This window comes from Phyllostomus hastatus, unplaced genomic scaffold (genome assembly GCF_019186645.2).
Source record: "Phyllostomus hastatus isolate PE091 unplaced genomic scaffold, TTU_PhHast_1.1 phas_scaffold_177, whole genome shotgun sequence".
NCBI lineage: Eukaryota > Metazoa > Chordata > Mammalia > Chiroptera > Phyllostomidae > Phyllostomus > Phyllostomus hastatus.
This window is the reverse complement of record NW_025334012.1, coordinates 424,141-451,388: the sequence shown is the minus strand read 5'-3', so window position 1 is coordinate 451,388 and position 27,248 is coordinate 424,141. Positions and strand designations below refer to the sequence as shown.

General features: G+C 35.7%; 1 protein-coding gene across 1 annotated transcript; it reads left to right on the top strand.

Moving 5' to 3' along the window:
- Nucleotides 1–7,606: 7,606 nt before the first annotated feature.
- Nucleotides 7,607–22,339, top strand: LOC123831430. The gene is given in 5 exon segments (XM_045858309.1): nucleotides 7,607–8,527; nucleotides 14,892–15,122; nucleotides 21,364–21,709; nucleotides 21,712–21,926; nucleotides 21,929–22,339. Coding segments are annotated over 5 exon segments (2,124 nt in total).
- The last annotated feature ends 4,909 nt before the right edge of the window (nucleotides 22,340–27,248 follow it).

Here is a 27,248-nt window from a genome sequence, read left to right as displayed (position 1 = left end):
GAATATAACCAAAGAAGCCTGAAAGACCAATCCAAAAAAATATATGCAGCCCTGTGCCCACTGCAGTGCTATTTATAGTGGCCAAGATTTGAAGCATCCTAAGAGCCCATCAGCAAATGAATGGATGAAAAAAGCAATGGTACGTTTATACAATGGATTATTACTGGCTGTAAAAAATACCTTTAAGACAGCATGGATAGACCTGAAGAGTATTATGTTAAGTGAAATAAACCAGTCTGAGTAAGACAAGTACCATATGACTTCACTATATGTAGAATCTCATGAATACTGCATTTTTAAAATGTTAAAGATTTTTTAAATCCAAACCCAAAAAGTAAAATTTTTATTACAAAAGTTTACATTTTGTACCTTTATTCATTTTGTTCACTAGTTGTTTTAATTTTGTTGCCCTTTGTGCACATGATAGCATTTATACTTAACTTTTGGGTTTAGGTGGAAGTGTGTGGTTACTTGTGAACAGTGAAGTGGATTAGAATTCATATGTGTCTCTTCTCAGTTGAGCAAAATATTGTTGGTGAGAGAAACCTTCAGTGGGTGTTTTGCTCTCTCCATGGTGACAAGCAGGATTTAAGATTTAAGTACAGCTTCTTGAATGAGGATACATGGAATAGCACCACCTATCAACTCACAAAAGAAATGTAGAGTTTTGTGTGATTCTTTTTCATTTCCACCCATCTCAAGGTTCATACCACCTGTTAAAATAGTCACTTCAACCTCTTATTGCTGAAATGAACAAACAAAAAATAATATCACGATGTGGTGGCCAAAGGATTGATTGTTCTACAATAAATGTACTATACATCCGTGTCAAAGGAGAGGACTTGTGGTCTTCACGGACAATTGTCATGACTAGATTTTCATACATTGTGAAACTATCTAGTGTCAATGAATTCAAACTCGAGACTCATAAAAGAGCTGGCATCAAGTGACTTGCTGGTCTGAGAAGCCCATTCTCTGAACCTCTAAATACAGAATACAGAAACATAGCTCTTTGGGCTCACAAGCTGAATTACTATGGGGTAAGAGAAATAATACTCCCTCCTGTCACATGTTTGTTTTACAAGATGAATAAATGTGGTCTGGAGCAAGATAAGAATTTGGGCTATCAGACCCCCATACATACCTACTTTTAGGTAGTTACCCCCCATCCAGGGAAGCTGGCACTGCCTTTACCCACCAATCATATGTAACTCCCTCATCCCATCCCACTAACTATATAAGTCCTCAGGATAAAGGACCTGATGCTTTTTGCCACCCCTGCCTTTACCTATGCCCTTTGCTTATGCCTTTTACTCCCACCTTGGCAAGGCCTGGTCTCCTCCATGGAAACATATCTCTAACAAACTTTGCTTGCATACTAGTAGACTTGTTTATCTGTAATTCTTTCCTGTGTGGACAAGAACAATTGAGTTTTTCCTGCAACAATACTTACTATCCTATGATATTCACTTAAGAGCTTATTTATGCCACACCTTATAAGGACTATCAGAAGATGATAACAATCTTGTTGGTGTTTTGGCATTCAGAGTGTATTTTCATAAATATATTTAACCAAGTTATTTTTAGGAAATTTGGGGAAAAGTAGAGATATATTTATTTTTTTCCCACTCAAGTGTATAAAGATTATGATGTAACATACATTAACATCAATCATATAGTGAAAATGAGAGTCCTTTTTGGTCAGAAATTGCAATTTTTAGTCTGTTCTGCTAATAGTTGCCATGCAATAGAATGAGGTTATTAACAGTGCAACTCTGGGATCATGTTCTGGAGTCAGGAATCTATTCCTTGATTTATTGAAAGTGTGACCTTGAGTAAGGCACTGGACCTCTCTATGACTTGGACTTTTTGCCTGCAAAAGTGAGAATAGTATAAATATCTTAGGAGATATTTGTGAGAATTAAATTAAATTGTCTGGCTTGTGTTAAGTTTAATGAGTGCATTATTGTCGCTATGATTAAGTTTCTAGAGTTCTTTGTTTTTAAACTAAGTTAAAGCAAACATATTTTTCCTGATTTGATAAATTACAAATTTAATTATAAGGAATAATACTTGTTTCCTCTTTCTGTGGAAAAGCCAAGTGACACACACTGAAGTACAGAACAAAAGATACCCTTAAACAGACTGAGTAACACTATTACCAATTTTATTGTGATGCAAACCCAAAGCAAATTGACACATCCAAACAACTTGAATTTTGGGGGGGGGGGCGGATAATAAAATTGTTCAAATCTGTCAATTGTAATTACTATAATAGAATAAACAATGGAAAAATTAAAAAAAATAGTAAATTAATTATTTAAAAAATGACTCCCAATGGTTCCCTTCCTCCCTACACCAAAAAGAAATTCTACGATTACTTTTCCCTCTAGAGATGTAGTTCCCCTAGGGTCATTTCTAGAGGAAGCTTCTTAATTACTTCTTTTTTCCTAAGGCAACGATTTAAGGGAAATGTCTCTTATGGATCTGTAGTTGTCTTCTGCCTGGTATATATAAGCTGTTTTCCATTCTCTTTTTACTCTGCATCCTTACTGGGGGTATTTTTACACATACTCAGGTTGGTATACAAATGCATTTGTCTAGAACTGTCAGATGAAGGTTGCATCTTGGATTTTATGTTATTTTGTATTAATTAACATTAATTATTCCTTAAATGTTATCTGTGTGTAGGTGTGCTGTTTGTATATGTGAAAGAGAAGAGAAGTGATTACAAGAGAGAGAGGGAGAGTTTTTTATAAAGGTTTGATTATTGCTAACTATTAATGGAAGCTACAATTTTTAAGAGTTCATTTAGTAATAATTGTTCCTTCTGTGTTTGTTATGTGGTAACATGTAATATTTCTTTTCATGCTCATAAACACACAATCAGAGGATTACTATTATTGCTGTTACATCACATTAAGGCACAGAAAATCTAAAAACAACCAAACAAAAGAATAAAACTTGCCTAAGTTCATAAAATATCATGGACTGAGAATTTAAACAAGATGATAGAAACAGAACTCTTCTACTGGAATATTTAATATTTATTTTCATTCCTAGTCTTGGGGAAAAATCTACCTTTACTGGTAAGTTAATTTGAAATACAGAGTTTTACACTATAAGGAATTTGAATGTATGTTTTTGCTTTTAGATGGTAAAGAAAAGTGCTTCTACGATTCCCCAAATTCTGCAGACCACATACCCCCTAAGATCAGACCTAACCCTTCTTCCACTTTCCCCACCAGTTCACCACTGCTGTTAGTTGGCTAACTACCATTCAGTTTTCCTTGTATTCCACTTTTGTAAAATACCAACACCACCATATTTTATAGCCATTTTTTTGTGTGTGTGCCAAATCATCTGTGGTACTGTGCAATCACATCTGACTTTCTAAATAAAAATTTGTCTCTCGCAAAGCTTTGCTAAATGCATAAGGTTGAGTAGCACAGGCAGCCGCAGGCATAGTCTGTTAATTCAGATATGAGTATGATCTGTTGACATGTTTGCAGGTTCTTTTTGGGCTACAGAATCTGTATTCATCCCTGTATTTTCTCTGTCATCTATGATGGTGTCTAAAACATTTTTCATGTCTGTGTCAAACTTCAAAAATCCAATTTCTTCTTCTTTAGGAAATTTGTTTCTTTTCAAAAGTTAATGCTTTTATAAAGTGCCATGGTTTGGGTAGTTTGCAAATATATCTGTGATCTCTTTTTCCTGCTCACGGGATGCCTTTGGATGGCACACATTCAAAAGCAGTTCACAGTGACCTTTCAATCATTCCAGACAAACACGCAAACACAATTCCTCTTCCTCTAGGAGCTTTGAGAAGCATCTCCAAAACTGAAAACACAACACACTTCAGAGCATATATATAACAAGGAGGGACAATATTTTATCGAGTTGCTTTCCGGCAGAGTATGAATTTCTTTTTCTTTTTCTTGAATGCAGGGTAGGGTAAAAGTAGATTTACTGTAGTTTGTACGTGAAACACAGAGTTTATTCTTGCATTACTATTGATTAATGGTTGTATTATTTCCCCTGTGAACAACTGTAAACCTCCCCTTTTGCCACACCCTGTAAATGAGAACAATTTTTAGCTTTAGACAAAGCAAAGCAACCAGTTTATGATTTTAGTGGACTTCTATATTTAAAAATTAGTTTAAAATTAAACTTATGTTTATGTCAGAAAGGGTCCACAAAAATTGTAAAGAGAAAAGATTGTCAGGAAGACCTGAGCCATCACAGGTCACTGACCCCTGCAGAGTGAGTGGCAGTGTGCACAGCTCACCTCACACTGAGGGAGCACAGCCCCACCGTGCACTGTGTTCACTTAGCTGCTAGTCACAATGCAACTGATGTACAACTTTGTTAGTCTTGAGTTATCATTTATTACTTTTACGAAAGTTGTATAAGTGCCGCACACACTTACTGTATATAAATCAGGAATTTTTTAATTAAAGGAAACAAAACAACTTTCCACTCTGGTCTGATTGCATCCTTTATTTCTCAAAGACTCACAAAGATATTTCTTTAAGGTGGTAGGTAGTTTGACTTTTGTGACATGAATGATAAATTGGTAGATAAATAATTTTGGCCAATTTATTAATACACAATCTATTGAGTAGTAAGCTGAACAATAACACAGTGCTATTGAGTTAGCCTTAAAAATAATTTAAAGGAAACTCTGCTTTATGCACAGCATATTGAGAGCCACTTTAATTCAGTGTTGATCATATGTACTTTCTAAGGTTCAGTTTATCTCTGCATGTCTGTGTATGCTTAAATCCAAAAGGTCCTTTCAAATTGAACATTGAATCTCTTGATACATTTAAACAGAGTGAATGGGTGCTTACTTATCCTTTTTAACCTGCAGGGCCATGGGACACAGTTAAAAGATTTGAAGACCAATAAAAGCAAAGTGTTCCTCACATCTCCAATACAACAAGACAGGTTGTCTGCTTTGTCAATCAACAAGCCCCTGCAGACATGCACACACAAACGGACTGAAGAGAAAGGGGAACTCTGCAGTGAATTGCCAAATGGTAAATATAAAAGAAACAATATAATTAGGGAATCTCCACCTGACTACCAGCACAGTAATGACAGATTTATCTAAGAACATCACTGCCTGTTACCTAGTGGCTGAAAGTCTGAGGAGCAACATGGTATTCCCAGAGCACAGTCTCTTTCCCACCCTCACCTAAAAATACACAGTAATGCTTAATTCTCATTCAGTAATAAGTAGAAAATACTTGTTAATTACAAGAATGGTGCTGAGACCTGGCAGATTTCAAAGCCAAATGAGAATGACATAAATATATGTTATGTCTCCCTTGATGTGATAGAGAAAAGACAGCATCATTCCTGGGGCAACCATGCCTGAAATACATAAATGATATTAATTCTTAATGAAATAATAACAAATGGAAACAACACCATTTTCAACAAAATCTCAGCTGGAAGCTTTTGGGAAATGTTGGTGTTGGGAAACAAAAACAGACTCAGGTCCAGAGACCTGGCACCTAAAGGCAGGACACCCTTCTGGACTGGGCCCAGGACAGTGGAGGAAGGGTAAGATGGGCATTTCTTTTCTCTCTCTGTCTCTCTCTCTCTGTCTCTCTCTCACCCCTCACTTTATTCCCTCATCTGAAAGGCTGTTTCTTTTCATGTATTTCCTGCCATAAAGATATTTGAGCAATGGGCAAAATTGGAACAAGTGTTTTTTGGGGGGGTTAGATTGCAATATTGTTCCAAAAAACATTGAACATTGGAAAACTCTTCTAAGGCAGAATGAGTCCCAAAGAGGTGTTATGGAGCCTTAGAGCTGGGGATGGAGGTGGTATTCTTTATCATGTAAAACAAAGGATTTTAGAGATGAAGTTATCAACTCTGCAAATTTTTTTCTGCCTAAATATATTCCAAATGAGATTATCTAATTTCAAACAACTTTAACTGTAATTATTGATAATTTTTTAGCCATTAGTTAATGCCTCAACTTTTCTTTAATTAGGCTGAGACTCTGGAGTTATGCAGTCTTGATCTGATGTACTTTGATTGTTAGCATTCTCCTTTCTCCAGAGAAAACTTACCTTCCAAATGAGATGAATGGGTGATAGTGCATTACCTTGGTGGACACATCTGTTTATTTTCACTGTGGCAGTGAGGTTTATCTTGTTGCCTCTTCTTGTCTGTCCTGGTCACTACCCAGTGACAACCATGAATAGGTCCCATCAAATTGTAATTGAACAAAGTGTAATTCTGGAGGTTAAAACAAGAGTTTTTGGAATAATATTGTGTCTTAGAAATGATATTTAACCTTGAAGGGAACAACAACTTTCTATCACACATCCATTGTGCCATTGAAAAGCTGTCTCAAGATTTTCATGGGATAGAATTACAGTCTGTGTTCCATGTTCACTGAGGCTGATGGAATCTCTCTCTCCTCTCTTCCTGAGATAAGTCAATGTAAGCTAAACTTAGTTTAATAGATTTTTTTCCATAAGACTTCTCATGGTATAATTTTACTAGGTAGATTGTGTGTCTCTAAATGATTGGATAGGATATAAAGATTTCTTCTTATTATTTGATGAATGTATACTTGTGGATTTTCCTTAATAATCCTTATTAACAATATAAATGAAACTAGTGTTTTCTTAGGAAAATAATTTGTAAAATATTGTTCTGGAGAAAGGTGCATGCGATATAACTGTATTTGAAAATAAATTTGCAAAACATCCAGGAAGCTTTCTATAACTCTACTGGATCTCAAAAGAAGAGTCAAGCATTTCTTTCTTTCTTCCCTTGGTATAGCTCTGTAAGAGTATATCATGATTTCAGAACATTTATTTACATTAATACCACTATAAGTAGTAACATTAATCTCCTTGTTACTTATTTTTGAATCTCCAGGACACTACAGTGGATACTACCTAGTAGATTGCAATTACATGTGATGCACATAAGATCAGTACACAAGGAACATGCATAATGTATGAATACATATGATCATGAATAAGCGCTTCACCCTTTTAACTTGGTTTTGATGATGACTGTGATTAGTGTGTACCTCTTCAGTTTAAGTGAGTATAAATATGAGATTAGATTAAAAATATTTTTTATCTGGCAGTTGGAGCTGATGGGTTATTTGATTAATTGGCTTTTCCTTTAATCGTGAAGAATATATATAATACAAAAGAGATGGTATGAAAATTTATTTTTGACTTATAGTCAAAAGAGAAGTATACCTCCCAAAAAATATCTAAAAAATGTGAAACTACCAAAACATGCCAGCATTGGAAAGGAGAGATGTCTAAAAAGTAGTCTTGGAATCTGGCTAATCACAATATTTAATACTAGCATGTTTTAATCACAATACTTAGTGTAAATGCTATATAGTAGAGCCCATGTCTTTATTCACCTTAGTGACCACCAGAGATCTGCTGAAAATAATGCAAAAAGCAGTCATAGGCATGTACAAGGAAAACAATGAAAGTGGGCCTCGATAAAAGTATAAATTAATAAATAATTAAAATTTGATTTTTAAACTTATTTTACTTTTGTTATCACAGAGATTTGTAACTAACATTGACCTAGAACTAGGAAAATGCTCAACTTCACTGATGTGACAGAGTTTATTCTTTTGGGACTGACCAGTCGTCGGGAATGGCAAATTCTCTTCTTCGTCATTTTTCTTGTGGTCTACATTATCAGCTTAGTGGGCAATATTGGCATGATTATGTTAATTAAGGTCAGTCCACAGCTCAGTAGCCCCATGTACTTTTTTCTCAGTCATTTGTCATTTGTGGATGTGTGCTTTTCTTCCAATGTTACCCCTAAAATGTTGGAAAACTTGTTATCAGAGACAAAAACTATTTCTTACAATGGCTGTTTGGTACAGTGTTTCTTCTTCATTGCCCTTGTCCATGTAGAACTTTTTATCCTTGCTGTGATGGCCTTTGATAGATACATGGCAATCGGGAAGCCTCTGCTCTATGGCAGCAGAATGTCCAGGGTTGTCTGTGTTCGACTGATCTCTTTCCCTTACACATATGGTTTTCTGACTAGTCTGGCAGCAACATTATGGACTTATGGCTTATACTTCTGTGGGAAAATTGAGATCAACCACTTCTACTGTGCAGACCCACCTCTCATCAAAATGGCCTGTGCTGGGACCTTTGTCAAAGAGTACACCATGATCATACTTGGAGGCATTAATGGCACGTACTCTCTGACTGTAGTTGTCACTTCTTATCTGTTCATTCTCATCGCCATTTTACGGATGCACTCAGCAGAAGGGAGGCGGAAGGCCTTCTCCACCTGTGCATCCCACTTGACAGCTGTCATCATATTTTATGGGACTCTCATCTTCATGTACCTCAGACGCCCCACAGAGGAGTCTGTGGAGCAGGGGAAAATGGTGGCTGTGTTTTACACGACAGTGATCCCCATGCTGAACCCCATGATCTACAGTCTGAGGAACAAGGATGTGAAAGGGGCCGTGAACAAAGTGATGAGCAGAATATGTGTAACAAATTAAAATAAAATTGAGTGAATTGTGTCTTCTATGTTATATTTGTCAGCAGATTGTGGCTTAGTACATAGCTAAAGACCTTTTATAAAAGCTAGAGACTGTACATTGAAAAGAAAAAAAGACTCATATTACAAGAGAAATAGTAGATGACCCATTTCTGTTGATGTAAGAAGTGAGGATAACTAAAACTTCATAAATTAACTAATGAAAGTTTGAGTCAAAGTTCACTAGCACACTAATAGAAATTGTTCAAATTCTTAGTTAAAATGAACAGGTTTTGTTTATCTTATTAAAATGCCTTAGATGAATTTGGGAAATATCAATGTGCTTACTGAGAGAGTAAATCAGGAAAAAAATATAGTATCTTTTATTTAAATTTTTAGAATGAGGGCATACAATAGTCCCCCTAAAGGTTGTGAGATTCTGTGATGGTTAGTGCTTTTTTGAATATGAAGTGCAGGTGTGTTTAGTGACAACTACTTTGAAAATAACAATCTTATGGTATTTAATTCCTATTCAACTTTTTGGGTTTTAAGAGACACAACATGATGTCTCTCTTTTACAGATTCTAATGACTTCCATAATTCATCCCCAAAGTTGCCAACCACACTGTGCACGTGTCATGTGCCCCTACCAAGGGTGTCCTGTCTGAATGAAGTGTGGGTGTGACTGTTGGATGGATGGGCCATTTTGAAAGCACTGCTCTCCAGATTCCACTTAACACATTAAAATGATGTGCATATGGAATATTATGCACATCTGTGTCAATACATTATTTAAGTATTTTAAAATAATTTTTGTATTTGAAAGAAATAAAACATTTAGGATGTTCTCTTTCTTATTACTGATAACCTGTCCTGCCAGGATAATGTTAACATGGTTGGGTTCTCTATTTTACCTCATTTCATGAAGTACCAGCACGAAGCAACAACTTGACAACTGGGACTTCCTTAAAGGCTCTTTGTCCTCAGTAGCTGCACAAATAACCTGATGTTTTGATGCAGACATGTGTAGCTACAGAAATGTAGTTCACAGATTTAGACTACACATTTAAGTAACTACAAATTTATCTGCACAGATAAAAATATGAAATTATATGGTTGCAAGATGAGGAAAAATATTTTTCACTGTCTGTTTCTGTTCTTATTTTCCCCAAGGGAAACCCAAAATGCACATGAACTCATTTCCACATACACACATATATATCATGGGCAACTCTTTAAAACTATTCACATTAAACAAATCTTTATTTTAGATTTAATTGTAGTATTACTGTGTCTCTGGTTATAAACATGAAATCCAGAAAAATTTAAGATCTAACTTCTGTAATATTACTTTTGGAATGTGTTACAAGTAATTTTTTTTAAATTAAATCCATTTATTATAGAATTCTTTATAAGTCATGTTATAATGTACTTCACAATATAATTTTAAAGCATTTTAATATTCATAATCTGTTAGAAGGTAAATTTGGATAACCTTTGTTGCTTCTGTTTTTCAAAGGCTAAATGCTTTCTCAACTGACTTTTTGAGAGAATTACTTTAATGTTACATGAAGAATGATGGCACCCAAGATCAATATTGAGTGTCATGTTCCAAATTTTAAATTAATTTGTGTGTGGTGGACAGTGTGGGGGGTGGGGACAGCACAAAAGAAGGTGAAGGGATGAGCCAAAGAACCTATCCTCACACACAGACACAGTGTGGTGATTGCCTGAGGGAAGGGGGTGGCAGAGGCTGCATGGAAGGGGGCAAAGGGGAGGAAAATGGGGACATCTATAGTAGTGTCAACAAGAAAAATCAAGTTTAAAAAAGAGAAGGAGAAAGCTAAAATAATTAGGTCACTGAAAATTTGGAAAGTTAATTTGTGAGTGACTTTGGAGTATTCAATTTCTGTTATTCATCTAGTTAATTTTTAGGTTGCAGGCTATTATGTCCAATATCTCTTCTGGTTCAAAATTTCCATGAGCTGGAAGAACTTAAAATGAAATTTTGACATTAGCTGAAAATTCAGGATATTTCTGTAAAACACATTTTAAGAGAGATTTTATTGTTACAGTAATTCCTACATTTATCAACTTTGTTATATTTAAACATCTCCCCTTGTCACTCTTTCATGCTCTTTCTGTCTCTAACACACACACACTTTCTTCTTTTCAAAGCTACATTTTCTTGAAAGGGTACATAATATATCATAATAGACTGGTGTGAAAAAGTTCATTGGACGCATTTTCTCCATAGTAAATTAGGAAGAACTCAGGAATTCTGGGTACTTGGGAACTGAGGAATTCAGGAGAAAACTGCTTGAGCACAACTATGTCTATAATTTTTCAGGTTACATTGAGGTAGTATACAGTTTAGAGTTTATGAGCAAGTCAAGGTTGCATTCTGGGTCTTTAGCTTGCTAACTATGTAAACCTGGTAGAAACACTTAATCTCATAGTTACTTCCCATATGCATATTTTCATTTTCAACATTTGGATAATATTAGAAGACTTGCTGTAGTTAAGGACCTAAAGGCAGCCTGAATTGCCTGGGTAAGACTGTTCTGATAACAGCTGAGGTACCTTACACCTCAGCTGATAAAAATATCTTAATATGTTTGTGATCATGTGTTAATTGAACTCTGCTCAACACAAAAGTTATCGAGGTTTATCAAAGGCAAGGTACTGTAGGTTTTTAATATGATTAAACACATACCCAGTGCCTATCAAGGATAATTTTTATTAATGGAGAAACATTCTCAATTATTTTACCATAACACTTATGAGAAACAACTGAAGTATTTTTTTAAAAAAATGTTTTGTGAATACAGTTAGTATGTCTACTTTATTAATTAAATATGTTAAGAACACTTAACCACTAAAAAGTTCAACAATTATATTTATACAAAATACGTCATGGCCTAGGAAAACAGGATGAATCATGTGCATACTTTTGCTTTCTTCAGTTACTTTCATTTGTCCCTGGACTTTTCTAAGAACAAACAAAACAAAACAAAACAAAACAAAACAATATAAAACAAGCAAAAGAAAAAGGGGGCTAGATATACCCCATTGTTTCCCAAATGAATCAATGATCCCTACAAGGACACTATGTGGTAGAATATGTTCTTGCTGCTTTGATGGCCAAGTAACATGAATGAGTAACTTTCTTTAAAATGAAGCCCTTCCTGCTGGATAATGAAGGCAGCAAAAAAAGAAGGGTGTCCAGAAATGCATGGCTTCTTTCAAGCAGTAGTCAAAGCCACTACCGAGAGAGCAGAAGAAAATACAAAAGAGATGCTTATGCCATTCTTAACTTCCACGTGAAGCTTCCCTGAGCTGTCTTCAGGGAACTTTCAATTAGCAGAATTGATTGCTTAATCCTGTTGTTTTCAAGATGCCATAGGGAAAGGGAAATAACCTTATAAACAAATACAACTACTGATTTTCCTCACTTATTATACTTGAAGGCTCACTGATTTTTCCCACCACTTTATAGGTAAGATTGTCTGTTTTGTGTGAAGGATTAGCGATGGTGTTATTATTTATACTTGGAATTAATTTCTTATTTGATAAGAACAAGTGTATGGATAGAATAAAGAACTGCATAGCAATAATTAGGGTTGATTACAAGGGAAATGTTAGTACTCATAATTCCAGAATTTTTATTTCTTCTAAATATTTAACAAAGGAGTAGTAGAAACAAAAAATTTCTTGTGATGATGGCCTTATATGCATCACACATGGTTAGAGATAGTTACATACATTACAGCTTTCAAAATCCTTAGAGGAAACCGTTGTTATGTTTTCCAAATGAGAATACAGAAGCTCATAAAGGTTACATTTTCTCCAATTGTAAAGTTAATGGGCAGCATGGTCATAATTTTTTAAGTCAAATCTGCTTAGTTCCATAACCTATGGTTGATACTGTGAGACGAATTCCAGTATTCAGGTTACCAGAAGCATTTTAGCACAAAATACTTTTTTGAAATTTTGGAAAGCACAAATATACCTTGGTAGAGCATCATTAAGGAAGGCAGGATCTCAGACTAGGGCGTGAACACATACACAGGTACGATATATTTCAGTGTTCTCTGGTAGGAGAGGAGAAGATAGTGGGACACCCTACTATCCACAAGAAAATATATGCACACACAGTGAAGAAAGGGTTAGATGCTCAGAATTATATGTAGAGAGAAGAATAGGGAGTTCTTGAAGTCATTTCAGAAAGAAGAGTAGAGGTAAGAAAAAGGATGGGTGAGAAATAAAAAAAAGAACAAAAACAAAGATGTTATGAATCTGGGGATTAAGTACTATAAATCAGCCTGTGAAAAGAGTCCTCTGTGGCCCTGGCTGGTGTGGCTCAGTGGATTGAGTGGCTCAGTGGCTCACTGGAATGTGAACCAAAGGGAATCTCAGGCTAGGGCACAGGCCTGGGTTGCAGGCCAGGTCCCCAGTAGGGGGTGAGGGAGAGGCAACCTCACATTGATGTTTTGCTCCCTTTCTTTTTCCTTCCCTTCCCCTCTCTGAAAACACATAAACAAAATCTTTAAACAATTTTTTTAAATCCTCTGTGGTTAGGATACAGGAGCGGAATTTAGAAAATACATATGCCCAATATTTCAGTGTAATTGTTTTATTCTTTAATAACAAACATTATCTTCCAGCTACATTCCATAGAATTGCAATGTGTGTGTGTATGTATTTGTGATTTTGGATTCCTAAATGGCATGGAATAAATGAATAGGAAGTTTAAGACAATTTTAAAATGTCTCAAGAGGTGGAAGTTGGGATTACCTAGGTGTTATCATAACAATTTTTAAGTCACAGCATGGACCTTGGGCATAACCTATGAGGGATTAATTATATTCAAAAGAACAATTATTTCTTCAAAAGAACAATTATTGCCTCATATAATTATATCTTATGTAGCAATCAGCCTTATAGTATCTTGAGTACTGATCCTAGAGGTTTGTTATTACTTGAATAATAACTTTAATTCATGCAACAGTAAAATAAAATACTAGTTAAATAATTTAGAGTTCAATTCTCATCTACATGCAACTCTGAGGGGATATGTCATTTCAGTGCTGCCACAATTTTAGGAGTTTCAAGTTATTAACTCACTTTTCTGCCATCTCCTCCATGGATCCCGGGTGACTCAGCACTGTACCCATATCATAGCCGTAGGAAGCAGAACAGGGGAGAGGAGGCCAAGCCTTTGGTATAAAGGGTTGGAAAACACTGTGCCTGTTGTACAAAATCATTCTTTCATCACCTTCTCTTGGATGGAATATACTCTTTTGCTGTAGTAAATGTAGTCTGAAGGTAAGCAAAGAAAAAGGCCATTTTTGGTTATTTTGTTTTGTTGTACTACGGTTTTGCCTTTTTTTTAAAAAAAAAGTATTGTTTTAAAGAGTCTAGCTTTGTAATCAAGACACAAGCACTTGTGTGGGTGCAGGGGAGGCTCAGGTCCAGGCCCCTCACTTCCCAGTGGCTGGTGCGAGCACTGTGCTCTTTAATGTTTTCACAAGTATAGATGAATACTCTGGACAAAGTCATTACTGAGGTCTAATTCAGGCCTGATGGGCTGAACAATTAGCTTCTCCAAGGTTTATTGAATTATTGGGAAAATGTTAGAAGAATGTCTGAAAGTTGCCCTGTACTTTATATTGGTTCCTATTCATGGTAACAGATTTACAATTATTCATTCTTTTTAAAGGTTTCTCTTTTTTTCAGTGTCTACCTCCCAGTGGCATTGAGTCAGTCTAAAATAGGAAGTACAGAGTTTTCATTTTCCACAAAGAATCAAGTCAAAGTGTCATTTAGTGCTCTCTGACAGAAAACCTAAGAGATTTTGTCTGGTAAGACCTGAAAGAATCAGTAGCAGGAAAAGGACTTCTGGTACAAGGTTTTCAATTTCTAATTAAGTTTTTTATTAAGTTGTGTGGTAAATTTATTTAGATTAGTAGTATTTCTGTGTTTATTGTCTCTGAGTGGCAAAATCTAGAAAAAAATTTAATGTAGGCTGAAGTAAAAAGCTGAAAATAGGCAAAGTAAGAAAAGATGCAGGTAAGAATGTAGTGACAGGCACCACAAAGATACATAAACACAGAGAAAAAAGAGATCAATTAGCAAAAATAAAAATAAAAATTGAAGCTACCTATTGACTGAGACCCAGAGCTACTTCGAATGGGTTTGGTAACGTTTGACTAGATTCTGTTTTAACTAAAGTAATTCTAGTGTCTCCTGGGGAAAAATAATCATAGAAAAGAAAGGAAAAATGCAGAGAAAAGGACACCCTTTAGGAAATATGAGTTTCTTTCCATAGAAAAAATTATGAACTAATCTAAAGTTCTCACTTCCCTTTGAAGAAAACTGTGAGAAGAAACCTCACCTCGGTGACTGAGTTCATTCTCCTAGGACTGACTGACCGCCAGGAACTGCAGATTCTCCTCCTCCTGCTGTTTCTGGCCATTTATGTGGCCACAGTGGCAGGAAACCTGGGTATGATTGTCCTCATCCAGGCCAATGCCCGGCTCCACACGCCCATGTACTTTTTTCTGAGCCACTTGTCCTTTGTGGACCTGTGCTTCTCCTCCAATGTGACTCCGAAGATGCTGGAGATTTTCTTGTCGAGAGGAAAATTATTTCCTATCCTGCTTGTCTGCTGCAGTGTTACCTTTTTATAGCCTTGGTCCATGTGGAGGTCTAGATCCTGGCTGTGATGGCCTTTGACAGGTATATGGTCATCTGCAACCCTCTGCTTTATGGCATCAAAATGTCCAAGAACATGTGCACATCCCTCATCATGGTGCCTTATGTGCATGGAGCGCTCATTGGGCTGATGAAGGCCATGTGGACCTATGGCCTTGTCTTCTGTGGCTCCAATGAAATCAATCACTTCTACTGTGCTGACCCACCCCTGATTAAGCTGGCTTGCTCTGACACCACCAACAAAGAAACTTCAGTGGTTGTTGTGGCTGGATGTAACCTTTCCTTTTCACTCCTTATCATCCTGGTTTCTTACCTTTATATTTTTGCTGCTATCCTGAGGATTCATTTCACAGAATGCAGGTGCCAAGCTTTCTCTACCTGTGTCTCCCACCTGACAGCTGTTACTATATTCTATACAACACTATTCTTCATGTATCTTAGACCCCCTTCGAAAGAATCTGTGGAACAGGGGAAAAGGGTGGCATATTTTATACCACAGTAATTCCCATGTTGAACCCCATGATTTATAGCCTTAGAAACAAAGATGTGAAAGAAGCATTAACCAAAGAGCTGTTAAGGAAAAATATGTTTCCCTAGAAGACATCACTGTTCTTTTGGTCCCAAAGCCTTTTCAAGACCTCTTCTCTAAATTACAGGACAAAATTTATGGTAGAATGAGAAATTTGGTACACCAGTGGGAAACACTGTAATTGTTTATTTATATGTTATTTTTATTGACCTATTTGAGTGACATTGGTTAACAAAATTATATGAGTTCCAGGGATACAATTCTACATCCCATGTATATTGTACAATAGTATGTGATCACCACCCCACATCAAGTCTCCTTCCATCACCATTTATCCCCCCTTATCCTCTTCTACCTCTCCCTGTCCCTTTAATCTCCTCTAATCACCACACTGTTGACAGTGCCCATGAGGCTTAATCCCTTCACATTTTTCACCCAGCCCCCATTTCATTTCCCCTTGATAACTGTCAGTCTGTTTGCTGTATCTATGAGTCTGTTTCTATTTTGCTTGTTAGTTTATTTTGTTCATTAGATTTCACATATAAGTGGGGCCATATAGAACTAAAAAGGTTTTGCACAGCAAAGGAAATCATCAACAAAAAGAAAGGACAGCTCACTAAAGGGAGGAAATATTTGTCAATATATCTGATAAGGGCTTAATATCTAAAATGTATCAGAAACTTATGCAACTCAACACCAAAAAAACAAACAACCCAATTAAGAAATGAGCAAAGTGCCTACATAGACATTTCTTCAAAGAGCACATACAGAGGAACAATAGACATATGAAAAGATGCTCAATGTCACTAATTATCAGAGAAATGCAAATTCAAGCCACAATGAGATGTCCCCTTATACCTGTCAGAATGGCTATTGTCAGTAAGTCAAGAAACAAGTGTTGGCGAGGATGTGGAGAAAAAGAAACCCTCGTACACTGTGGGTGGGAATGCAGAGGGATGCAGCCACTGTGCAGAACAGGAGTTAACTCAAAACACTGAAAATAAAACTTTTTTATGACCCAGCAATTCCATTTCCAGGAATATATCCAAAGAAGCCTAAAACACCAATCCAAAAAAATGTATGCAGCCCTGTGCCCACTGCAGTGCTATTTATAGTGGCCAAGATTTGAAGCATCCTAAGAGCCCATCTGCAAATGAATGGATGAAAAAAGCAGTGGTCCATTTATACAATGGAATATTACTTGGCTGTAAAAAATACCTTTTGAGACAGCATGGATAGACCTGGAGAATATTATGTTAAGTGAAATAAACCAGTCAGAGTAAGACAAGTACCATATGACTTCACTTATGTGTGGAATCTCATGAACACTGCATTTTTAAAACTTTAAAGACTTTTCTAAATCCAAACCCAAAAAGTAAAATTTTTATTACAAAAGTTTACAATTTGTACCTTTATTCATTTTGCTCACCAGTTGTTTTAATTTTGTTGCCCTTTGTGCACATGATAGCATTTATACTTATCTTTTGGGTTTAGGTGGAAGTGTGTGGTTATTTGTGAACAATGAGCTTGATTAGAATTCATATGTGTCTCTTCTCAGTTGAGGAAAACATTGTTGGGGAAAGAAACCTTCAGTGGGTGTTTTGCTCTTTCCATGGTGAGAAGCAAGATTTAAGATTGAAGGCTTAAGTACAGCTTCTTGAATGAGAAGATGTTGAATAGAATCCCCTGTCAACTCACAAAAGAAATGTAGAATTTTGTGTGATTCTTCTTCCTTTCCATCCAGGTCAAGATTCATACCACCTGTTAAAATAGTCACTTCCCACCACTTATTGCTGAAATAAAAAAAAACACACACACAAAAAATGAAACAAAACAAAACAAAAAATAACATCATAATGTGGTGGGCAAAGGGTTGATTTTTGATTTATTTAGACCTGATTCTAAATCTCAATTTTATTATTTACTTTTCAGTTGGGTTAGCTTAGAATAGCTACCCTGTGAGGTCAGTTTATTCAATTATAAACAATGATTACTGACATGCATTTCACTAGAATTTTGTGAATATCAAATATTATTCGTAAGATACCTTTCCCTCAATTATATTTTAAGGCAACTATAACTATGCTCCAAATTCAGTTTGGTACTCAGTTTTAGGAAAGTTTTACAAACACTGGAGTCATAATAGAAAGTATAAATTAAATGCAGTCCTTATATTTAGCATACACTTGTTGATTATTGTCTATGCTGTAGTCACTGGTGGGTATCATTCTCTCATATTCCATGAGTTTTTCTTCTGGAAACTAATCATTTACACCTAGTGCTATTTAGTTAAGTGTCCCATTAGTATGAGAACTTCTTTAGCTGAAAAATATATTTTTTGTTTTTGTATTCTGAAGACTAAACAGCATTGAACTTTCTGCTAAATACATATTTTGTGTGAATTAGTTCAAGGGCAAACAACATAGGAAATCAGTTAGAGAACTTGAAGTGATGAAGAAAATTACTTGAGTTCAGTTTCATGAGAAATTTTGTCCCCTGAGGATTGCAAATTTGGCTTTCATTATTTTATAAAATAGTTCACTACTAGTCATAGCAGGCAAATGGTTTAAATTTCAATGAAATATAAAATATGGAGTTGAGAAGTTGTAGTACTACCAATTAGTGTTTATCCTCATGAAAGTGCTCCCAACTGGGGTTTTAGTTTTAGTTGCTCCTTGAAACAGTTGGGGATTCTCCTGAGACAAAGTGTTGATGTCATCAAGTTGAATATAAATCCTATAGTACTGGCAAGAATTTGACCTTTGTGGTCACTAAGAAGACACTCATATTTTTGTAGGTAGGAGAGGAAATGTGTTCGCATGTTAGTTCTCAAAATCTAGCAATTTATGTATTCACTTATTTAAATTGCATAGTCTTTTAGATTTTGATGTGTTGAAATAGGTAGTTTCATGGGAAATTTGCACAGACAGTGCATTGTTAATGAGAGAAAATCTATAGGTGCTTACTCAGTTCTGTCTTTCTCTTTATGTTACCAGTGTTTTTGAATCATGCTGGTAGAATTTGGTACTTTGGATCTCCAGCAGATGTTTCACTAGTAGTAGTTTCAAATAATATTCTTTTGGTTTTCCAATTACTTAATGTCTGGGTGTCGACTGTCATCAATTTCCACAAGAAAAAGACAATTTTAAAATGTAGGTCCGTGTAGTTTGTTAATGGTTTAAAATGTTTTTGACTTCTCAGAAATGAAGTCTATGTTCAAATAGGCCTTTTATTGTAAGCATTAAATACATGGAGAAATTAGTTTCAGTATATGTAGCTATGAGGTTTAGACTAAAAGATCTCTAAGCCCTTTATTGTTCTCCTACGTATAAGATTCTGAATTATTTTCCAATATCCTTTTTCTGTCTAGGGCCATTTTTTTTTTCTCCACAGCCCATGTTTGTATTCCAAGGGAATTTTGTTTTCAGAGTACCTTTTTTTTCAATCCAGATACTTGAAATATAAGTCAGTCTGATTATGCTCAGAGAAATGAACTGGGTCTGAAAGACCTTAACACAATTAGTTAGTGAGAAGGATTCTCTGTTTTGGCAGGTTCTGCATGCAATCACTTGGCTCATCACCAGAGTTGCTAACTGTGTCTGAGTGTGTGCTGTATTTCATGATGTTTAGCAGCAGTCTGACAGATCTCCCATGGACTGTACCTTTATATTAATTGTCTCTGCCATAGTCTCACAATTGTAGAATTAAAATATGGTTGACAATGATGGTTTCCACTAAAATATGATGTGTGTCTATAGCCAGTGAGACCTGAGCAAAATTGCAGAGCTTTTTAGATATTAACTTAGTGCTATAATGTAGATCTTGAACTGGAGAAGTTGCTCCTGGGCAGAGAGTTAAAGAAAAAAAGCTCTTGGCTTCCCTCTGGCCAATTGAATCACAATACCTACACACTATCTTAGATTCTTGTTACAAACTTCTTCCTGTTTTAGTTCGGGCACTGATACCTTGGCTACCTGTTCTCCTCATTCTTCCATCTGGTACCTTTTTTAGAATGTCTGGTGTGTCCTTATCATGTATATTTCAAAAGAAAGAGCCAGTTTTATGATCCTATTTTATTTCCTATTTTACGATCCTATTTTATTCATATTTGTTTTCTCTAGTAGCTTACAGTGCAATCATTGGTTTAGGATAAGAAGCAATAATAATAGATAAATTGAATTTTAACATTTTTAGCAACAGTTATAATATTTCTCCAAGCAGTCCACTCAGCTGACAGGAAGTGATGAACTCTCCTGGGAAGTAGCACAATAAAGAAGAAAAACACTAAACTAAGAACTATATCTGATTCCTTTGCTGGTGGTTCCATTTCTGATCTATGAGGTAGGGCAACAGTGTTAAATTTTCTGAACTTGAGTACTCAACCTTGTTGAACCTATTGCCTCTATCTTATCCACCATCTTACTTCCAGTATGCAGCGCCATGGCTGGAACTTGAAATATGCCCAATAATCACTTGTTATAAGCATTCAAACATAAATAACCAAGTGTCTTACAAGATTTTATAAAGTGACTTAAAGAATTTTATGAACTATACAATTTAATGTTAATAAGGTGGGTACAATTATTGAAAGACCTCATACTATTTAATAGCTAAGAAGATGAGATTTGCAATCAAAGATTCAAGAAACCATCTGTATTTCTGCACTGTGAAATGGTATTATGTAGTATCAAATCAAATAATACATGGAAAGTGCTTTCATATGGTGCATGGAATAGAAGAACTCAACAATTGCTATTATTGTTGTTGCTTTGTTATACCTTCAAACACAAGTGACCAGATCTATTAGTCTCACTTGCAGTCTTAGGGAAGGTAAAAAATGAAGTTCTACTCACTTTGACATTCTGAGTCTGTTCATGGGGTTTAAAAGTTTACCTAGCCTCTGACAAGTTGTCCGATAATGACATTTGCTAATGTCAAAATTGTCTGAAAGAAAATTATAGTTAGATACAAATTTCAAGTTATGCTTCAATTTAAATTTCAATTTTATGATATGAAAATTTGTAAGTTTGTACTGGGTGATATATATATATATATATATATATATATATATATATATATATATATATATATATATAAAATACACTAGTAAATCATCAATCTAGGAAACATGAGGTGAAGTTCTGATATCCATCATCTTGTCTTCTCAGAACTCATTGTTGTAGTGTTTCTCAGAATGAACTGTGTTATCTTCCAAGATAACCTGTGTTATCTTCCAAGTTCTTTGTAACCTTCTTTGTGTGTATAAGAAAGAATGCAGACAAAACTTCTAAGTATTCCTGAATTTATATCACAATATTTTCTTTGACAGATAAGGTATTTAGATTTTTAAATTTCCCAAAGTATTGAGATAGTTAAATTTGTAATTTTATCTTTAGCCTGCAACTTAACTGCACTGATTACAGATGTAACCTGAATAAATATCATTTGTTGCAACATTTTCCTTGGTTATGATATATAAGATATATCTCATTATGGGAATGCTACTGAGATCACATAAGCAAGGCCTTTTGGATCTTTTTACAATATGTAACCTCATACAATATTCAGTGGTTAAAAAATCCTTTTTTATCTCTCCTTAGATAATCCAACCAAAGCCTCTCATATGAGACAAAGAAATGTCCAGAAGAAACTACACTGAAGTGACAGAATTTATTCTCTTGGGCCTAACAAGTCGCCCAGAGTTGCAAGTTGCTTTCTTTGTGCTGTTCCTTGTGGTTTACATATTCACTGTGATAGGGAACGTGGGCATGATTGTTTTAATCAAAACTGATTCTCGACTTCACACTCCCATGTACTTCTTTCTCTCAAGTTTGTCTGTTCTAGATCTGTGTTTCTCCACAAATGTCACTCCCAAGATGCTGGAAAATTTCTTATCAGAGAAAAAGACCATCTCGTATGCAGGTTGCTTGGTGCAATGCTATATTGTCAGGCTGTGGTCCTCACAGAGCACTGCATGCTGGCTGTCATGGCCTATGACCGCTACATGGCCATCTGCCATCCACTGCTGTACAGTAGCAAGATGTCCAAGCATGTCTGTGTTCGCCTGGTCATTGTCCCTTATGTTTATGGTTTCCTCCTCAGTGTGATGGAGACCTTGAGGACCTACAACCTTTCTTTCTGTGGGGCTAATGAAATTAATCATTTTTCTACTGTGCTGATCCTCCTCTTATCAAACTGGCATGTTCTGACACCTACAGCAAAGAGTTATCAATGTACATAGTTGGTGGCTATAGCAATGTCCAGTCCCTCCTGATCATTCTCACATCCTACATGTTCATCCTTGTTGCCATTGTTAGAAGCCGTTCTGCAGAAGGAAGAAAGAAAGCTTTTTCCACATGTGGCTCCCACCTGACAGTGGTCACAATTTTTTATGGAACCCTCTCCTACATGTATTTGAGACCTCCCACCAAGGAGTCTGTGGAACAGGGAAAAATGGTGGCTGTGTTTTACACCACAGTGATCCCCATGCTGAACCCCATGATCTATGGCCTTAGGAACAAGGATGTGAAAGAGGCATTGAGAAAAGCAATAGGGAAACAAAAACTGAGAAAATAAAAATGCTCATCTGCCATTAAAAATATTTCTAGACACAACAAGATATAATATTATAGAGTCAAACATCTGTTTTGAAGCTAGCTTTATACAATTCTAACTTTGTGTTAGGTAGCGACAAGGTTAAAATTCCTGAAAGAAGTGGCTGAAAATGGGAAGAAAAAGAAGTAACATTGAGGCAGTTCATTCACATTCCTGTATCGCCTAGTGTGGTTTCTTACAAAAAAATAGTGGCTTAAACAAGTCTAGATATTTACTTTGTTTTGTTTTATGGTCAGGTCAAAGAAGTCTGGAGGTTATCAGTCTCCAACTTGTATGTCAGCTTTATCAGGTTTGGTCTCTGAATCTGTTCCAGCTTGTTTTACTCTAAGCATGCCTTACATTTTTAAGGTCACCTTAAGATGTAAAGTGGCTGCTCAGAAGCCAGCCCACACGTGCAAATGATCTTCAATGTTCTACAGTAAATGTACTATACAACATGTTTTCTCATGTCTCTCCAGCCAAACTTAACTATATCCTCAAACCTCCCTGTGAGAGAGTTTAGGAAATGTTTATTGCAGGCTACTGGATTGGGCTAAAAGACAAGGGTTCTGGCATCACCTCATTAGCAAATAGCCATCTGCACTCCATTTTTTAAAAATATCTCATTTTCACTACTTACTCATTTAGGTAATAACTGCTTAACCCACTTGCAATGATTCCCAAGGTTTGAAATAAATGACCTTTTATTTCACAAGTGTTGTGAGGATCTTAGGTACCTGACAAGGTCTCCACAAACATTCCTAATGTCCTTGAGTGAAATCTCTCTTAACATATTTTGCCACATAAACATTTTTATTCTAGAGTCTCAATATTATAAATCAGTGGGCTGTTACTTGCAGCATCATAAAAATGCTTTTAAATGTGTTTCAAATGCATTTGGCTCTTTTAGAAATCAAGATGTCATAAAAGATTTTGTTTCCTTAATGCAGGTTGATGGCACACAATATCTAATTTCTAAACTTCCTAATTTTTTATGTGCTCAGGGACATTTTTAAAAACCACAAACAAGCCTTTATTAACAGCTATTTAACTGAAGTTATTTTTATGAATCATAATGTTTGTTTTACTTGTGCTTAGATGTCCATATGGGCAGCATGGCTGACTCACAGGCAAATAAGAGACTTAGTCCTCTTCCTACCTTCCACTCCTTTATTCTCACCATCCCAGCACATGTGGTTCTAATATGCCTTCAGCCAAATTACAATATACTTTAATGCTTTGAGATTGCCCAAGAATGATCAAAATTGCTAATACTTGATCATTGAAGAACAAGGGTATGCTATGCTATAATTTGCTTACTTAATTTCTCTGTCATTTTCCATTATCCCTCAAAATGTCTTAGCAACAAAGGAAAGGATGCAATTATCATCGGTGTCAGAGGAGAGGACTTGTGGTCTTCATGGACAATTGTCATGACAAGATTTTCATACTGTGTGAAACTATCTAGTGTCAATGAATTCAAACTCAAGATTCAAGAAGCAGCTAGAATTAGATGACTTGCTGGTCTGAGAAGCCCATTCTCTGAACCTCTAAATACAGAATTCACAAACATAGCTCTTTGGGCTCACAAGCTGAATTACTGTGGGGTGAGAGAAATAACACTGTCTCCTGTCACATGTCTGTTTTACAAGATGAATAAATGTAGTCTGGAGCAAGATAAGAATTCGGGCTATCAGACCCCCATACATACCTACTTTTGGGTAGTCACACCCCACCCAGGGAAGCTGGCACTGCCTTTACCCACCAATCATATGTAACTCCCTCATCCCATCCCACTAACTATATAAGTTCTCAGGATAAAGGACCTGATGCTTTTTGCCACCCCTGCCTTTACCTATGCCCTTTGCCTATGCCTTTTACTCCCACCTTGGCAAGGCCTGGTCTCCTCCATGGAAACATATCTCTAACAAACTTTGCTTGCATACTAGTAGACTTGCTTATCTGTAATTCTTTCCTGTGTGGACAAGAACAATTGAGTTTTTCCTGCAACAATACTTAATATCTTATGACATTCACTTAAGATCCTATTTATGCCGTACCTTATAAGGACTATCAGAAGGTGATAACAATCTTGTTGGTGTTTTGGCATTCAGAGTGTATTTTTATAAATATATTTAAACAAGTTATTTTTAGGAAATTTGGGGAAAAGCAGAGATATATTTACTTTTTTTTCCCATTCAAGTGTATAAAGATTATGATGTAACATACATTAACATCAATCATATAGTGAAAATGAGAGTCTTTTTGGGTCAGAAATTGAGACTTTTACTTTTCCTGCTAATAGTTGCTGTGTAATAGAATGAGGTAATTAGCAGTGCAATTCTGGAATCATGTTCTGGAGTCAGGAATCTATTCCTTGATTTATTGAAAGTGTGACCTTGAGTAAAGCACCGGGACACTCTAAGACTTGGATTTTTTGCCTGTAAAAGAGAGAATAATATGAATATATCTTAGGAGATATTTGTGAGAATTAAATTAAATTGTTTGAAATGTGTTAACTTTAATAAGTGCATTATTGTTGCTATGATTAAGTTTCTAGTTTCCTTGTTTTTAAACTAAGTTAAAGCAAACGTATTTTTCCTCCTTTGATGAATTACAAATTTAATTATAAGGAATAATACTTGTTTCCTCTTTCTGTGGAAAAGCCAAGTGACACAGACTGAAGTACAGAACAAAAGATACCCTTAAGCAGACTGAGTAACACTATCACCAATTTCATTGTGATGCAAACCTAAAGCAAATTCCGTAATTGATCCCAGGACACATCCAAAGAACTTGAGTTTGGGGGGGCAATAAAATTGTGCAAATCTGTCAATTGGGACTACTGTAATAGCATAAACAATAGAAATATTTAAAAATAATACATAATTAATTATTTAAAAAATGACTCCTAATGTTGGCCTTCCTCCTTACACTGTCTTCCCTCACTGTCAAAAAAAGCAATTCTACATTCTCCTCTTCCTCCAGAGATGTACTTCCCCCAGGGTCATTTCTAGAGGAAGCTTCTTAATTACTTCTTTTCTCCTAAGGCAAAGATTTCAGGGAAATGTCTCTTATGATCCTCCAGTTCTCTTCTGCCTGGTATATATAAGCTGTTTTCCATTCTCTTTTTTACTCTGCATCCTTACTGGGGGCATTTTTACACATACTCAGGTTGATATACAAATGCATTTGTCTAGAACTGTCAGATGAAGGTTGCATCTTGGATTTTATGTTATTTTGTATTAATTAACATTAATTATTCCTTAAATGTTATCTGTGTGTAGGTGTGCTGTTTATATATGTGAAAGACAAGAGAAGTGATTGCAAGAAAGAAAGTTAGAGTTTTTTTATGGAGATTTGATGATTTGATTATTACAAACTATTAATGGAAGCTACAATTTTCAGGAGTTCATTTAGTAATAATTATTTCTTGTGTATTATTGTGGTAATGTGTAATGTTTCTTTTCATGCTCATAAACACAGATGAAATGATTACTATTATTGCTGTTACATCACATTAAGGCATAGAAAATCTAAAAAAAACAAACAAAAAATAAATCTTCCCCAAGTTCATAAAATATCATGGACTAAGCATTTAACCAAGATGATAGAATCAGAAGTCTTCAATTGGAATATTGAATATTTTTTTTATTCCTGGTCTTGGGGAAAACATCTACCTTTATTGGTAACTTAATTTGAAATACAGAATTTTACACTATAAAAATTTTGAATGTATGTTTTTGCTTTTAGATGGTGAAGAAAAGTGCTTCTAAGATTCCCCAAATTCAACAGACCACATACCCTCTAAGATCAGACCTAACCCTTCTTCCACTTTCCCCACCAGTTCACCATTGCTGTTAGTTGGCTAACTACCACTCAGTTTTTCTTGTATTTCACTTTTGTAAAATAGCAACACTGCCATCTTTTATAGACATTTTTTGTGTGTGTGTGCCGAGTCATCTGTGGTACTGTACAATCACATATGACTTTCTAAATAAAAATTTCTCTCTCACAGAGCTTTGCAAAATGCAGAAGGTTGAGTAGCACAGGCAGCCACAGGAATAGTCTGTTGATCAGATGTGAGTATGATCTGTTGACATAGTGGCCATTTCTTTTTGAGCTACAGAATCTGTACTCACCCCTGTATTTTCTCTATCATCTATGATGGTGTCTAAAACATTTTTCATGTCTCTGTCAAACTTTAAAAATCCAATTTCTTTTTAAAAATTTTTGTTTTAATTGTTGTTGCAGTATAATTTTCTATCTTTTACTCCCATCCCAGCCCACCCACCCAGCCCTCCCCTCCTACCTTCCATTTCCACCCACCCCTAGTTTTTTATCCATGTGTCCTGTATACTTGTTTCTGTAAAACCTTCCCCTTTTCCCTGAAATTCCCCCGAATTTCTTCTTCTTTAGAAAACATGTTTCTTTTCAAAAGTTAATGCTTTTATAAAGTGCCATGGTTTGGGTAGTTTGCAAATATATCTGTGATCTCTTTTTCCTGCTCACGGGATGCCTTTGGATGGCACACATTCAAAAGCAGTTCACAGTGACCTTTCAATCATTCCAGACAAACACTCAAACACAATTCCTCTTCCTCTAGGAGCTTTGAGAAGCATCTCCAAAACTGAAAACACAACACACTTCAGAGCATATATACAACAAGGAGGGAAAATATTTTATCGAGTTGCTTTCCGGCAGAGTATGAATTTCTTTTTCTTTTTCTTGAATGCAGGGTAGGGTAAAAGTAGATTTACTGTAGTTTGTACGTGAAACACAGAGTTTATTCTTGCATTACTATTGATTAATGATTGTATTATTTCCCCTGTGAACAACTGTAAACCTCCTCTTTTGCCCCACCCTGTAAATGAGAACAATTTTTAGCTTT